Here is a 17,704-nt window from a genome sequence, read left to right on the forward strand (position 1 = left end):
TATGACGGCGTCACCACCGTCGCGGTCGGTCGGCTGAGTTACAGCTTAATCTTTGGATTAGTGACTCCTGCGCTGTACGGTCGTTTTAGTCTAAGATCTCACAGCAGGATTAAGTAGTGCGTTCACAGTTTTTTTTTGCTAAAACCAAACTTTTATGTATATTTATAATTAGGAGAATATTACAATATATCGACTGGGTTGCCAGTAAAAATTTGGCCGCAAGCTTTAATAATTTTTTTTTTTTCTAATTGATTTCTCGAAAAAGCTTGCGTTCACTTGTTATTTATATAAAATGTAGTCGACATCATGGCAAATCATATAAAGATTCTAAAAAATCACGGTTACCACGGTTGCCTAATATGAACGCACTATAATCCTGCGGTGGGATTTTATACTACTTATTTCGTTTATAAATTTGATATAAATACGTACTGACGATAAACTTCAGTTGCGATTGCAAAATAAATTAACATCTTGTTATATATATATAAATAATAATAAATAAATAAATAAATAAATATTATAGGACATTATTACACAAATCAACCTAGTCCCACAGTAAGCTCAATTAAGGCTTATGTTGTGGGTACTAACTACTAGGCGACGACGATAAATATAATATTTAATAAATACATATATAGATAATAACACCCAGACCCAAGAACAAATAATTGAGTTCATCACACAAATATTTGCCCTGACCGGGGATCGAACCCGGGACCGTCGGCTCAGTAGGCAGTTACTTTACCACTGCGCCAACCGCGTCGTCGTATATATATACCTAATATATGTATTAGAATTGTCCTGGGTATAAGTAAATTTAATTGTTTACTTTCTGTTCTATAGGAAGCTGAAATTTATAAATATGTACATACATTATACACCAGTAATGTAGTTTACAATTCTTTAATAGCTATACCACAGTATTACAATATAATATTAAATATGGTAATACTGTGGCTATACACTGTGTATAGATTAGATAGATATCATAGGGACTTAGAACATTATAAAATGATATATGAAGTGGAAACTACTGAACTGAAGGAGAAAATAGACTCATTAAATGATACATTACTTGACCTCAACCAAAAATATTCTGCTGCCCAGTTACAAATTAATGAACACATAAAAGAGGCAGATTACCTAATTAAGTTAAGCAATGAAAATATGGATCGTTTCGAATCTCTAACCAATAACTATGTATGTAAGTGTTCAATAAGTGACAATAAGCAACAGTCGCCCCATAAGCTAATTGACTGCACTGATATACATAGTATTCAATCAACGGCAACAATTCCATCTACTAAAACGAAACATCTTTCCACGCAGGAAATTATTGTGTTGTCAGACAATATTGGTCAGGGATTTGGCGCTTTGCTTAACAATTTGGGGCATAAAGTAACTAATTTTTGTACTCCTAATAGTTCATTTACATATATCATGAATTCATTAGATAGTTTTACTTTTAATGAAAATAGTATTGTTATTATATTATATGGAGATAGTTTTAAATTAAAAAAACATGACATAGATATAGGATTTCAAAAAATGTTAAAAATTAGTAGTGAGACAAAATGCAAATTTATGTTGTGTACATTACCATATTTGCCTGGTTTGACACAAAATCAATATAAATTTATCTATAATATTAACTTGAAATTATATAATTTAACAAATCATCATAGTGATGCATTTATATATTTTGACATAAATTCTTGTATTAAATCTTTTTGTTTGACAAAGAATACAGTGTATCTGCCATTTAGATATAAGAGAGAACTTGCTATGTTAATAGCATATAAAATTATTAACCAGTCTGGTACATGTTTAGTATCAGACCCTGGATCTACTATAATTTTATGTAGTAGTAATAATTATATACATCAACCTAGTTTAAGTGTTGACAGACAATCTAGCCCTAAGCTAGATTTAAACTAGTTTATAAGACAACAGCTAAGCAGTCTTTTTCTATTGTGCATCAAAATATTCAAGGCTTGGCTAGCAAATTATTAGAAATAGAATTATTTTTAAATCATAATAGAATTAAAATATTTTGTGTAACAGAACATTGGCTTAAACAATGTCAGTTGTTAATAAATATTGATAATTATAAATTAAAAAGTATATACTTTAGAACAAACGCTATTCATGGAGGTTCTCTTATTTTTGTACACAATAGTTTAAAATGCAAGGAACGAACTGACATTGTTAGCCTTTCTGTAGAACGGACCATTGAACTGTCCTGTGTGGAGCTGGAGCGTTATATTATTGTTTGCGTTTATAGACCCCCTTCCAGTGACTATAATATGTTTGAGACAGTCATGGAAGAAATATTAAAGCGTTTAAGTAGGAGTAAAAAAAAAGTTATAGTATGTGGTGATTTTAATATTGATATACTTTTACAAACACAAACGGCAACACGAATTGTTAATTTGTTTCAGTCATTTAATCTGTATAAACTTTTTAATGAACCCACACGAATTACACCTACTTCTGCAACCTGTATTGATAATATATACTGCGACTGCAACTGTTTAGAGAAAAATATTCTCAATACACTCACTTCGGATCACTGTGGCCAGAAAGTAGTTTTTGAATGGGATTGTTTACCTGAATTTAAAAGAATTAATGTTAGGCCTATAACTAAATAAAACCGGCCAAGTGCGAGTCGGGCTCGCGCACAAAGGGTTCCGTAGCAGCAAATATAATAAATTACAGTTAAATCAACCTATCTCAAAAACTATAAGAGATACTTTGATCAAACCAAAAATCGTTGAAAGAGTTAATTAGCATGCATCACCTCTATTTTTTTTAGAATTTTATACCCCGTAGTTATAAAAATAGAGGGGGGGGGGGACATACTTTTTACGACTTTGAGAGCTGATATCTCAAAAACCGTTCACTTTAAGAAAAATGTTTTTTAGAAAACTTTATATCATTTTAAAAGACCTTTCCATTGATACCCCACACGGGTATGTACATCGAAAAAAAAAATTTCATCCCTCAGTTACATGTATGGGGGGCCCCACCCCCAATTCTTTTTTTTACTATTTAGTGTCATATTTTTGTAGCGGTTCATACAACACATATTCCCATCAAATTTCATCACTGTAGTACTTATAGTTTCCGAGTAAATCGGCTGTGACAGACGGACAGACGGACAGACGGACATGACGAAACTATAAGGGTTCCGTTTTTGCCATTTTGGCTACGGAACCCTAAAAAGGCATTAATAAATTTAGAGATAATATTAATAAAAGCCTGCCCGTACTGAATGATCAATCCTGTCATAATAATCCTTGTGAAATGTTTAAAAATCTTTTTAATTTAGTGCATAATGAATTTGAAAAAATATTTAAAGTTAAATCTTTAAATATTACCAAGGATTTACCATTTAGTAAATGGGCGACACCTAGCATACATAGGTGTAGGATCGTTCTTTATGAGTTATATGGTATGAAGCAATATAATAAAGACCCATCTTTTCTTAGTTATGTTAGAAATTACTCAAAAACTTTTAAAATTGTTTGTTTTACTGCGAAGCGTTTGTATATCAGAGATAAAATACGCGACTCCGATAATAAAGTTAAAACAGTTTGGTCTATTATTAATGGTGAAATGGGTAAAAGCAAATCAAGTAATACCATAAAACTTGTTAATAATGGCATGGTTATTGACAAAAATGCTGATGTTGCGCTTGCATTTGAAGATTTCTTTAGTAGTGTCCCTGCTAGCATTACTAATAATTTAAATTCGTCTTCAGCACTTGCAGAGACCTTTTTGAGGGACCATGTTGCGGGGTGCAGCACATTATTTGAATTGCGACACGTAACTGCTAATGATATTGTTACAGCCTTTAAGACACTAAATTTAAAAAATACTTGTGATCTTTGGGGAATGTCCGTAAATTTAGTTAATAATATAATAGAAAATATTGCGAACAATTTAGCTTTTATATTTAATAAGTGTTGTGACTATGGTACATTTCCTAATTTATTAAAGCTTAGTAAAGTTATACCTCTATTTAAGAAAGGCGATCAAGAAGACTGTAACAACTATAGACCTATCTCGATTTTACCAACATTAAGTAAGGTATTCGAAAAGTTAATATTAAACCAATTGACTAGTCACTTTGCATCTAATAATTTGCTGCACACCAAACAGTTTGGTTTCACAAAGGGGCGCTCAACCACAGATGCTGGAGTTGCACTACTAACACATATATATAAGGCATGGGAAAACTCAAAAAATGCTTTGGGGATATTTTGTGACCTCTCCAAGGCATTTGACTGTGTTGAACATTGTACCTTATTGCGTAAACTTAATCACTATGGGATTAAAGGACAAGCTCAGAACCTCATAGCCTCATACCTGCATGATAGGATACAAACTGTAGTTGTTAATGGAGAACGTTCTAGCGGTGCGTCAATTAACATTGGTGTTCCACAGGGATCTATTTTAGGACCCTTCTTGTTCTTGGTATATATCAATGATCTACCTTATTATTTACAGGATAGGTGTGAAATAGTTCTGTTTGCAGATGATACCTCATTAATATTTAATGTGGATAGGCATGACCCAAATGTTGACGAAGTAAACAGTGCTCTTTTACACATATCCGACTGGTTTACTGCTAATAATTTATTATTAAATGCCAAAAAAACAACTTGTGTTGAATTTTTACTACCAAACGTTAAAAAGTTAAGCAGAAATATTACCTTGAACGGGGAGGTATTACACCCTACAGAATCGACTGTATTTCTTGGGTTAACATTGGACGAGAAACTACAGTGGGGAGCCCATGTCAACACCGCTGCAGGTAAGCTCAGTTCAGCAGCATATGCAGTCCGAAAGGTAAGGCATCTCACCGATGAAGATACAGCTAGATTGGTTTATTTCAGCTACTTTCATAGTATTATGTCCTATGGAATTCTACTATGGGGCAGGGCAGCAGATATAGAAACTATATTTATCTTACAGAAAAGAGCCATTCGTTCTATATATAATTTACGTGCTCGGGACTCACTAAAAGATCTCTTTAAGAATACTGGTATCCTTACTGTACCATCACAGTATATATTTAATAATATTTTGCATGTACACAAAAACGCCGACTTACACACAAGAGTGGGAGATAGACACTGTTATGGCACAAGGAACAGAAATAGAATTGAAATGCCATTTTTCCGATTAGCTAAAGTTAAAAATTCATTTATGGGTCAAGGTATACGCTTTTACAATAGAATTCCTCATAATATTAAAGAGTTTAGTAGTTCTAAATTTAAAACTTATATAAAAAATGTACTAGTTCAGAGAGCGTACTACAGTATTCAGGAATATATGGACGATAAAAACCCATGGAGGGTTGTCGCGTAAAAACCACAGGACAGTTCTTTGGCATGTTATTACAATACTTATATGTTGTTACATATGTATTTTGTAAAATTGTAAAACTGACATGATTTAAAAGAGCAACTATGGAGTTTCTTGCCGGTTCTTCTCCGTAGATACTGCTTTCCGAATCGGTGGTAAATTTTAAAATATGTAATGACGTTTCAAAAGTGCTTCTTTAAGAAGTCTAATTGAATAAATAAATGTTTGAGTTTGAGTTTGAGTTTGAGTTTGAGTATAATATTATGATGTTAATAATAGGCATGACTAAAGATTTTGAAATACTCTTCCATAATTTGTGTCATATGTTTACTATACAAGAAAAACCCTTTATTTCGGTATTATACTTAAATTTAACGAAGATAAAAGGCATTTTTCAAAAAATATTTATTAACTGGGCCAAAACAGCTCGCAGGTGTCATGGCGTCGGCGTGACGTCACTCTATAGTAGATACGTCATTATCTGTAAGCTTATCGAAGTAAATGAACAAATTATTTAATTAATATGTGTTATAGAAACGAATTTCAAAGTTTATAAGTGGTGTGCAGTATTGCAGTGTGAATCCACATAAAAATAATTCCCAAAAAAGTGTTAGTACTTGTTCCAACCGAGAAAATAATAAGAAATGATTGTATAAAGCTCGCGTGGAGAAACCCAAACCATGTATTCGCAAATTTGCAATTATATTTCTGTTCTGAGTCGATAAAGCATATACGTGAAACAATAGAAAATAAATAAAAATGCGTATTCTCAACATATTCATAACAACAAAACACACCTGACGTGAAGTTGTTTACATAGGCGTGAGTCGTGACGTCACGCGTGTTTCAGTCAAAATGGCCGACTGCAGAATTTCAATGTTTTATCTTATTGATAATCTCATTAATCTTAATGTTTCAAATATTTCTATGTCACTATTTTTAATTTATTTATTATACATTTTCTCTTAAAAACATTAATTCGATCATTTATTGATACTGTCGTCATGCCTAATTTACCGCTTTCTCTTTAAATAACAGGTCGCGTTATAAAGCCTGAACGTTTGCATCTCTATACTTTTATAGCGAGATAAGAATCGCGAGTGAAAGGAAATCCGAAATACCATTATTTGCAAACAGCGAAGAAAGAATAATGAAAAGCGCAAAGAACCGGTAGTTTGTGTGAAGTTCCGTGTAAGTCTCGTACGAGAGCCCCGATGCGCGCCGCCGCAGAACCCGGGCGGAGTCCTTACTGCGCCGTGCACTGCGCTCGCTAATGAGCACTGAACACAATCTAATTATTTATTTACACTTTTTATTCACACGTCGTTAGGCAACAGTTGCGGTGTGAAATAGATTTCCGTAAGGTTTTTACTTTTTACTTATCAATCCGGTATAAGGTCCCACCTTATAATATATTATAATAATCAGCCGCGTAAGAAAGTTGAAATGTCAGCGATACGCGTCAGGTGGTACGTGATGGGCTGGGCGCGGTGCGGGGGCGAGGGGGGATGCGGTTTGGGAGATAGCGCTCGTTATCTGCTTCACCCTTTAATTTGCTGTCATAGACAATTTGAGCAATAAACATCAAGATTATCACGAACCTGCAGACTGGTTGTTTTAACGGCAATCTGAGAGGAACGCCATTAATACGGAATTAATGGCCCGCTCTTGACGACTGCTTACCTTTGCAATATTATTTCGATCGTGTTCTACTTGAGTTTCGAGTTCCGTATTGAAAGGAACAAACTTTCCTTCTTAGTATAATCCTCACAAATATTCGAGTCGAGTCTCGTACATGCAATGAAATAGTATTCGGATGATTCCGTTTATGAATATAATCACTAGGTACGAAATGTGTTGTTTTATTTAAAACAGAAAGAAAGTTTTTTCTTTTCACTAGATGAAGTAACATTCTGAATAAATTTTAAGACAATTAAACATTTGATTATAATAGTTCAATGTATTGTTTGAAAGCTCTGCCTGCCTGCGGCGCAGGGCTAGCTACTTCTGGCATCCAGAAGTCGCCAAGTCGATCGAGTGGCCATGGCATCTCTTCAAGTCAACAGTCAATTCGTTAACGTTAGGAAGGGATGTGGAAGAAATAGCACTTCTTCTACATTATCTTCTTTTTTATCCTTCTTCTTTTTCTTTTTTCAGTATCGAACCTCTATTAGTTAGGTACAACAATATCAACTACGATATTCCAATCGAACGTCCAAAATGGCGTCTGACTGGCGGCTGAGTGAGCGATGTTCAGTTTATTCGTGTAGATTATAGTGGCAACGTCGCCAGGCCGCCAGAAGATCCAGAAGCAACGTAGGAAGCTGCTCGTGGCCACGGTGCCCAACTTGATACGTATAGCTGGTGACTCGTGGCGCCATGGCGTCCTTGCAACGCAGATCTCTAGTCACATATTTGAAATTTGTGTATATATCCATACTAATATTATAAATGCGAAAGTAACTCTGTCTGTCTGTCTGTTACTCAATCACGCCTTAACTACTGAACCAATTTGTTAGGTCGGTAATCAGACTTGTGCGCTTAATCAGCCGTAATTCGCAGTAATTTGCTAATTGTTAGCGAGTGTCACGATGCCATATAAGTTAATTTTATTTAATTACAACACATTCGATGGATGCGGAATGAGCTACTTTATTATTTTAAAATTTGGTTCAAAGCTCTCTTAAATTCATTACATTATATTGAAATTGTTATCCAGTAGGTAGTATTGTTATATGGTCAAATGGATTAATATTGAGTGCATTGACGATGTAAATTCGTTTCAAAATATTTATTAATTACGTATTTAAGCGTATCTTAAAGTTTAAAGAATAAACGTAAAAATTAAAAACTTCGTCAATGTTACGTTTAATAGATATGGCGTGACAGAGTAAGTGTCTTTGAACAAGCGACAGTCGGCCCACCCTTCATTCGACACTCGGGAGGGACCACAGCTCACAGGCGACGGGCCTCGCTCTGACACACAATAATTGCCAATGGCGATGCATTGCTTTGTATTTTGAGATTTATTTGTTGTGTACATATTTTGAATCTGTCCAAACGTTTTTGATGATTCTGATCATTTGAAGGCGGTTAAGTTTTTTAGTATGACCTTAATCGTAATTCGTAATTATAGAAAGCTAGCTTGAGTGAATTAAAAAAATTGGTTGTCTGTAAAGTCGGTTTACTGACGATAGTTGAACGTGTCAACGTCCGATTGTGCTTCTTTGTCGCTCGTTCCGCATGTAACGCCTCAGAGCGAGGTAACGCCGCATGAGTCATGTTTTTTCGTGCGTGCAGCCGGCTCTATCGAATTATAAGACGTTGTCACGTCAAAAAAATGTTTGAAAAAATTTAAAAAATGTAGCTGAGATACTATAGCTATAGGTATATTATGAAGTATGAAGAAGCTTTATTTGTCACTACTTTAATAAATAATATTCTTCTTAATGTCTTGTCCCGTGGGAAACGTTTCATTAAAGGACGATTTAGTAGAATCATGCGTTCACGAGCCCCGTCCGCGTGTGATGACCGCCAAGTGTACAGGCCTGGTCATATATTCTTTGATCTGTGGGCCTGGTGGTCGAATGCCCCCTCCCGCCCTCCACGTCGCTACGGCGTGCGCGACAGTTACCGCCGATAAACAAGCGCTTCCGCGAGCCGCGCGCCGGCGACAACTGCCCGATTTACGAGCTCATATGCGACCGACACTTCATTATTCACATACAAATCTCGCGTTACACATCGCTTTAATAACTCCGCGTTTCCGACGCTTTAATGTTTCCGGACCTCCATAGTTTAAGGATTTTAAACGCTTTTTTCATTGGAATCCATCTAATGGAAATTTTTGAAACGAAACTCCACTCTACATATGCAGTTTGGGATGCAAAATTCGTTTCAGTAGGTATGTCTAGTGGGAGAAGTGTTAAATTATCTTGCGGAAAAAAATATAACTTGTGACGTGTTTTATCGTTGGGAAAAGTTAGTTTAAAGTCGTAACGGAGATGTATAGGGAAGCTTAGCTAATACAGATATACAAGGAACGTGATATAATTGATTTGGTCGTGTGAAGTGTAACATTACGGACCAAAATAGACGTGCGAGGGTGGATCGAGTACGGAGAGTACAAAGCATTCCGCGGCGATTATTTTCGACTCCATAAAATACGAAGAATGGAATCGGATCCCCTCGCTCCCTCTTTGTGTCACCGCGACTTATTACACACGCGCCGCTCGCTCCTGACCTTTATTTCCAAAAGTTTATTGTGCGATTAAAGAAGGGTCTATATTGATCGCGATCTTTGCAGCGCGAAGATTATCAATTGGCAAACGGTTCAACTTTATTTTGAATTTTATTTAATTGAATTTAGAATGTGATGGTTAAATTTTTGAATTGAAAGCTCTTGAAATACTTACTCCATTTCAAAAATTATCTTGAATTTAAATCCTAGTTTCTAAATTTTGTAGTTAAACAGTTTTTAAATAAAGAGGTAAACAATGAACCAAAATAAACATTTATTTTGTTTATCTACAATTCGACGTATACCTTATGTAGTTGGGCGAGTTACGCGCTACGCAGGCATGGTTGTGTAAAGCGCACGGTGTGTCCGCAGACTGCGTGCACCTGCAGGTGTACCGCGACTCGAAGGCGCGCTGGGGCGGCGCGGCCAGCAAGGCGTCGCTGTCACTGCAGCAGTACCTGGGCTGCGAGGCGGGCTTCACGCTCGACAAGCACTCGCACACGCTGGCGCTGCTCTGCGCTGACTTCACCGCCGTGCTCGCCTTCGAGACGCGCGAGCGTCTCATCCAGTGGCAGGTCAGTGCAGCTCCTCGCACTCGTTCAAACTCTGAGAGTGTGATATATTGTGGACTAGCAGAACACTTTCAATACAATATACATCATGAAATCGGAATTCCGTTAACACATATAGCAGTTCAATTGCATTTTTGAGCAGAACAGTGCCTTTAGCCAAACGTCAAAACGCAAAGGAATAGAATCCGCTAGCGAAACTAATTGTCATAAGCGTACGATATTTCGCTAAGGATTTTTTCACTCTACCAACGACGAAGACGACCACAAACAAAATTTTCATCCAGTCGCAATTTAACAAAATTGTGAAAAACACACTTAAAAATAAAATATTAAAATTTTTTGTCGATCTGGTGATTGGAATTTTTTTTGAGATTTTTTTTTAGATCAACGAATGAAAAAATAGATTTTTCTTAGAAACGGTGGCTCCTAGATAAAAATGTATTTGAAGTTTTTTATAGATAATTTTGTAATCTACAATTTTGGTAAAAGATAATTACATATATGATTAACTTACCGTCTCGACGAAAATCGCAAAATATCTATTTTTTATTAATTGACCTCGAATTTTTTTTCTTCCGAGTACCAGTATGACGGGAAATTTTAATATTTTATTTTGAACGAATTTTGTCTGGATGAGAATTTTGGTCGTTGGCGTCGTCGTAATTTTGGTAGTGTGACCGAACCATTACTAAAATGTCATGAGCTTATGTCAATAATAATAATTAGCGATAGCAGTTTCTATTCCTTAGCGTTTATTCTAATCTCTGCCGTTAGTCTCGGCCTGCAGGAATTATTTGCTTAAAATTGGTCAACTATGTTTACAAGCTCTTAAAAAGCTTTTTTGACCACTAATTTAAAACAATGATAATAAACTTATAAAAATCGATATCGTTTTACTTAAAGTTTAAACTATTGACTATGATTGAAATTCATTTATTCATATAAACGTTTATAACAGGTGAAGGTGAACGGTCACCTGGGCGAGGCGCGGCAGTACCTGGTGGTGGTGGGCGCGGGCAGCGCGGGCAAGCTGGCGGCCGGGCCGGCGCGCCTCACGCTGCACCAGCGCCGCTTCGCGCTCACCGCCGGCGTGCCGCCCAAGCTGCTCGGTGTGTGGGATATTGGACACCTTAGGTACTTATACTACACCTTTCATATAAAAGTACTTACTAAATTAAATATGTTTAAGAAACCACGACCCCATGAACCTATGTAGAGAACTTTCTATTTATTTCGTTTTAAAATTTTCACTGACGTGTTTTTATTTTGTAGACGTTATGGAGTCGTGGAAGGACGATTTTGCTTCGAAGGTGGCTCGCACTGCGGCAAAGGTGAAGGCCTGCACGTGCTTGTGTCGGATCAAGCGGCCGATATTGTTAGAGACTTTGATCTCGCTTCGAGAGGACAGCTGTCTCCAAAACGTAGACCTTTTCTATTTAAGAAAAATAACGGTAAGTTGAATAGCTCATTATTTTTTTAAAGAGGACTGTTGAAGGCTTTAACTATAATACATTTTATATTTTCAAGGTATTGAAAGTCCGAAGTCACAGAAAGCATTCCGATCAGATGTGCGGTTAGAATTAAACACCATTGATCGATCACTACCTCCAACTGACCTGCGCTTATACGAAGATCCGTGTATTGGTGACGAAACGGGCGCTATTTCTCCATATTGGCCATCAGCCGAGAGATCTAATTATGACGATAACATGGGACTCGGAGATACAGCGTCAGTTAATGAAATGGGAGACGGCACGGACAACACTCCGTGGAGTGGCAATGCTAATGTGATGTTGGAAAGATGCATGAGTTGCATTTCAAAACTAGGAGCTTTATCTAGATCTTCGACTGCAGCCCTCACACCTGGTGCCAAACATTTCAGTCCAGCTTGGACGATGGAGGAAGTAGATGAAGGTCGCAGTGACGTTGTTACGGATGAAATGGTGCGCAGCACTGACAAGCTCTCTAGATCTGTATCTAAGACTGAACAAGTTTGCCGTTGCAGTGTGGAACGAGTACCTGATCGACCACCGAAACCAACAAAATTAGACTTAAAATTAACAAGAAAACCTCCAATGCCCTTACCAGTTAGATCATTTAGTCATGCTCATTTATCGTCTATACAAGAAAATTCATCTTCTAAAATAGGACCGTATGAAAATTATGATGTGCCAAAAATACCATCAGCAGAGGTAATAATAAATTATAATAAAATTGTACTCTTTTTTTATTTTTATGTACTTGTATGTAAAAAATTGTTTTCTTTGTAGGTTGATGGAGAATACTACGATACACCAAAAAGGCTAAAAGAATGTTTAGATAAAGATTTATTTAAAATGACTAAGAGCGCTTCTGCTCATGCGATAGTTTTAAAGAAGCCTTGTGGATGTTTATTAAAGTTTGGTAAAAAACCAAAGCAACCGACAGTGATAGATACTGATGAAAGTTTTCAACCGTCTAACTGTCCGTGCCAAAAAGTTACAGCTTGGGCCAACAACTGGATCAAGCTGCCCTATTGCAACAAAGCCCCAGAAAATGATAGCCCTTTACCAAACAAAGAAAATGTCAAACCAAGCATTACTGATAGAAACGCTTTATACGCTACGATAGACCTTTCTAGAAAAACAAGAAGAAAATCGCTTCATCAAGAATTCGCAACGCCATCAAACGAATGTGTAAAGAGAAGCTTTGAAACTCCTGAGATAGATGAAGGCCCGCTTGCGAATTATGAAAACTTAAATTTTGCTTTATCTTTGGAACATTATGAGAACGCTAAAGACCTTTTAAAGAGAGCGGGAGTGACGCAACACGAATTGGATGCGCTCAGTCTTAATCTCAATTCACTAGTCTCATTAAAAACGGAAAAAGAAAAATCAATGTGTACAAAGTGTGGCCATCCACAAGGAAAAGGGGAAAATCGAAAATCATCCAACGACGAATATCTAATGATGGAACCTAATTCGATCGAAAGTAATAAATTCGACCGGGATAAATCTCTGCCGTCCGGCTACACGCCCATGTCGCCAATCGGTGGATTCGCGTTTCACACGTTGAAACATCATCCGAAGAGCGCTATAAATCGACTTCTGGATGAAAAATCTGCGAGCAACCCGACACTGTGCGTTTCGGAAGAATCGAGACAGACGAACGCATCGATCGGGGACCGCGTCGAACTGAGAGCGCCTCACGAGAGAGCGGAGTACCGCAAGCGCTCAAGTTCAGCGGATTCGTCGCGCTTCCTCGAGGACGTGAAGGAATTCGACGGCAGCGTCGGCAGTCGCGGGTCAGCGTCGTCGATCGAAACCCTGCGGGACATCGGGGCGCGCGAAACGGGTGCCGCGTGCGACTGCGCGACCGGCAAGCACTCGGACGCGGACAGCTCGGAGGCGTCCAAGACGAAGGGCGCGGCGGCCACGGCGGGCGGCAACCGCGACTCGTCGAGCTCGAACGACTCGGGCGTGTCGAGCTGGTCGCTGCGCGGCGAGGCGGCGGGCGCGGCCGGCTTCGAGCTGCCGGCCACCACGGCGGCGGCGCGGCGCCGCTACCGCAGCATGCGGCGCGCCGCCTCGCCGCCCGCCGCGCCGCCGCGCCGCTCGCGCTCGTCCGGCGCCGCGCGCGCCGCGCCGCCCGACACGCACAAGTGCTGCTCCGCCGAGGCCGAGGTGCCCGTGCTCGCCAATAAGCCTCTCCGAGGTGAGTCACGATACATCATAAACGTTATATAAACCGTAGTTAAGCCATAAACTATATTCATTTAATATTATTGTTACCTACTCGGTCCTCCGGCAATGTGTTTGCATTCGAATTCGCGGTACATGTGAAAATGTGTCATTAACTGCTAACTGTCCGTCCAGGCGTGGTGGACACGCACAGCACGTCCAGCGGCACGTCGGATATGTCGGACTACATCGAGACGCTCTCCATTTGCTCTTCACATTCCTCTTCGGACACACCGGTTACTATGCGGTAAGTTATCGAAATCGAACCTATTATAAATTTCACGAAAAATATGAACTGTTCCTGCTATTTAAAAGTTAATAAAATAAATAAATAAATAAATAAATAATATATTTACCTTATTTTACATAATTATTTTTACAAGTTACAAACAGCGTGTAACAAACAAATTATTAAATTGTTATTTATACACCGAAATAAAATGAAATGTTATATAATATAAGAAGAAGATACTGCTTTCCGAATCGGTGGTAAATGTTGAAATATGTAATGACGTTTCAAAAGTGCTTCTAGAAGAATTGAATAAATAAATGTTTGAGTTTGAGTTTGAGTTTGAACAATATTTTCAATTGAACTACTTTCTATGAATTTATCGAATTCCTTTTAGAATTTTCTTTTCAATAGAAAAGTTCATATTTTCTGAAAAATAACATCCTCGTCTCCACCCGCAAGTTTTGTATGTAACATAAAGTTGTATGGTGTGGCAGCGTGGTGCGGCAGACGACGAGCACGCTGCGGCCGCGCTCGGGCAAGGAGTACCAGCCGCTGGCGCCGCGCCTGGCCGCCGGCCTGCGCGCGCACACACTCGCACACGCGCCCACACACGAGCACCGCGCGCACACACTCGCACACGCGCCCACACACGAGCACCGCGCGCACACACTCGCGCACGCGCCCACACACGAGCACGCCCGCGCGCGCCCCTGCAACAACCTGCCCTAGGCCCTCCACTGTAGTAACGAGAGAGCCTTGATCACGGATACACTTGAAATTTCAATAATGACTATTCTAGTCTTTCCATAACGATTTGGGTGCAATCCGAGAGTCGAACGTCATCATGCCTCCAGGTCATTTTTGACAAATCATTTTGTAAAAAAAATTGAATCATATATGAAGCATATTTTGACACGGTATTAAACTTTAGGAAAATATGTAAAATATCGATTGCTAGGATAAAATGTTTGACTTAAATCGTACAAGTGTTATTCGTGTTCAGGACTCTCGCCGACAGCTTCTTGTGATTGCGGTTAAAACTTAGGTTCGAGTCGCAGTTCGTTCAAGGATTATAGAACTAATAACTATTGATAAACATATTTGTTATTGTATATAAATTTACAAACACGTTCAATGTTTCATATTTCATTTTGTAAAAATTGTAACATAAGGATACTCTTTATATTTCCCTTACAAACTTGAAGGTATATAAATATCCACTATTGCACGCCTCATAAGCGAAGCGTTGAGGTGGGTACTACTGTCACTTCGCGCAAAACATCTGATTTTTCAAACTTAAAATGTCTTTATGTATCATACATTGCACTTGTAAGATAATACATACACACACATATTAAGAAAAAACACTATTTTTAACATTCATGATATTTTTGATGTCATTTTTGTTATTTAAACTAGTTAAAAAACAGTTTAAAAAAGTTCTGTCTTGGACGTCCGTGTGTCTGTATGTGCGGAGGATTTTCTTGTTAACACGATAGCGACCGAATTACTTTACTAATCGAGTCTTTTTTTTTCTCTTACGCTTGAGTATGCTCAGAAATAGAACCCTTTCATTTTTCAGGGTCTGATTCGATGTGGTTTAATTGTTATTAAATAAACAAAAATAATAATTAATAAATAATTATTAAAAAAAAATTATGAGGCGTGCACTTTTGGATTTTCCAAACTATTTAAATATTTTTTTTCGATAAAATATGTTCGCTTTGAGTGTGGTGTACCGTGTACTGAAACTCGATGTATATTTTCATTTATCGAAAGTCCGATAAGAATTTGGTCCTAGAAATGTACTAGGTATATCCTCGATTGCGTTTAAACCATGAACATGAATCGATGTAAGTTTATTTCGAATGATTTTAGTAGACAAGGTCCGTCCACGATCGATACAGTCACCGCGCTCACGTCTCGTATCATCTTCATGTAACGAATACCATTATATATTTAATAACTTCGGCTTAGTCTTGGTAATGCTCATATTACTCCAAATACAGCAGTCAGGTTTTATATCGACTATAATAGAACGTTTTGCAACGTAGATTAAGGAAATGCGGATTAATTAATCTTTTTATTGTAATAATAATATAAAATATATTGGAGACGCTTTATGTTTGTACGGGACGATTTTCAGCTCCTTGATGAAATATGATTATGACATGAACCCAGTCATCGACCGAAATATTATGATCTTGTTCATTTGTAAAAAAAAAATACAGTTATGTGAACGTCGCACAATGAGCTGAAATTTAACTTCTTTACTTCGATGAAAACCAACTCATTTATAAATTATTGTTAATGAAAACTAAACGAATTATAGAACAGGTAAAGTATCTTATCGTTTACCAGCGCTCGTACTTATAGCCTAAAAAGCCAAATATTATTTTCTTTCTAGTCATTTATGAATTATCTTAGGAATGATGCATTTTCTAATGTAAATATACGATTCGGAGACGTAATTTTATATTTGATTCAGAACTCACAACGACTCGTCTCTGACTTGTTACATTATAATATTATGATATTTTGATATTAAGAGTTTATTTATTATAAGTTAATTTATCGTCTGTAATGAATTCGAAGTCTGAATGTATTCTAGTTGTACGCGAACGTTATCTAGTTGGCAAATCGGCTCTGCGCAGGTGCTGCAGCTACGTGCAATTCATTTTCACTGTTTCCAATGAACATTCGCTGCACCTTTGGGCACTCGAGCGGGTCTCAAGCGGCGCGACTGCAGCCCCGCGCAGGGCTCTATCTCACTGTAGCAATAAGAAATGCAACAAGAGGTGATCGCATGTATGATATAGTTTATATAAATTATGATATAAAGTAGATTCGGTAAGGAGCGGGCGGACCGGCGCTAGAATGAATTTATAACTACCTAATGTTAACTCGAATTTCTAAATAAAAACATTTAAAGTATCACATGTTTTATTTATATATTCCAATTAACTGTAGAAATATGAAGACGGATGGAGTTCGAAGGGAGGGAATAATGATGTCGGAAAAAATGTGCCGTTTAGGCGCTATCGTGCACTCGAATGACAAAGAAAAATTGGCTCGATAAAGTGACACCACGGCTCGGGGGGACATGTTAATTATTAGCGGGACATGAGCCGCTCCCGTCTTTTGTACCACTTCGAGATGCCGCTCTATGGGTTTCATTGTTCGGAGACTGCTCGATACTACCTATTAAGTACATAATTTAAACTAAAAAAAAACAGGAAAAATTTTTTGAAATCAAAAAGAAGCTTTTTGTAGCAATGTTTAGATTTCAGTTACTCATGAAATCCATACTAATATTATAAAGCTGAAGAGTTTGTTTGTTTGTTTAAGTTTGAACGCGCTAATCTCAGGAATTATACTGGTCCGATTTGAAAATAATCTTTCGGTATTAGATAGCCCATTTATCGAGGAAGGCTATAGACAATAAATCATCACGCTAAGACCAATAAGAGCGGAGCTATGCGGGTAAAACCACAGGGCACAGCTAGTTATAGATAATTATATCGAATAAAGGATAAATACTAAATAGGTATGCTATAAAAATGAA

General features: G+C 37.6%; 1 protein-coding gene across 1 annotated transcript in view; it reads left to right on the plus strand.

Moving 5' to 3' along the window:
- LOC149900941 (uncharacterized) overlaps nucleotides 1–14,868 on the plus strand; it is a 29,992-nt gene extending 15,124 nt beyond the window's left edge. The window contains exons 3-9 of the mRNA XM_090111976.1: nucleotides 9,989–10,191; nucleotides 11,147–11,322; nucleotides 11,461–11,639; nucleotides 11,716–12,380; nucleotides 12,459–13,881; nucleotides 14,043–14,154; nucleotides 14,634–14,868. Coding sequence (XP_089968102.1) covers nucleotides 9,989–10,191; nucleotides 11,147–11,322; nucleotides 11,461–11,639; nucleotides 11,716–12,380; nucleotides 12,459–13,881; nucleotides 14,043–14,154; nucleotides 14,634–14,868 — 2,993 coding nt within the window. The remainder of the gene's footprint in view (nucleotides 1–9,988; nucleotides 10,192–11,146; nucleotides 11,323–11,460; nucleotides 11,640–11,715; nucleotides 12,381–12,458; nucleotides 13,882–14,042; nucleotides 14,155–14,633) is intronic.
- The last annotated feature ends 2,836 nt before the right edge of the window (nucleotides 14,869–17,704 follow it).

This window comes from Colias eurytheme, chromosome 17 (genome assembly GCF_061535395.1).
Source record: "Colias eurytheme isolate Ceu_HAF_F1 chromosome 17, ilColEury1 Martin Lab GWU primary, whole genome shotgun sequence".
Classification (NCBI taxonomy): domain Eukaryota; kingdom Metazoa; phylum Arthropoda; class Insecta; order Lepidoptera; family Pieridae; genus Colias; species Colias eurytheme.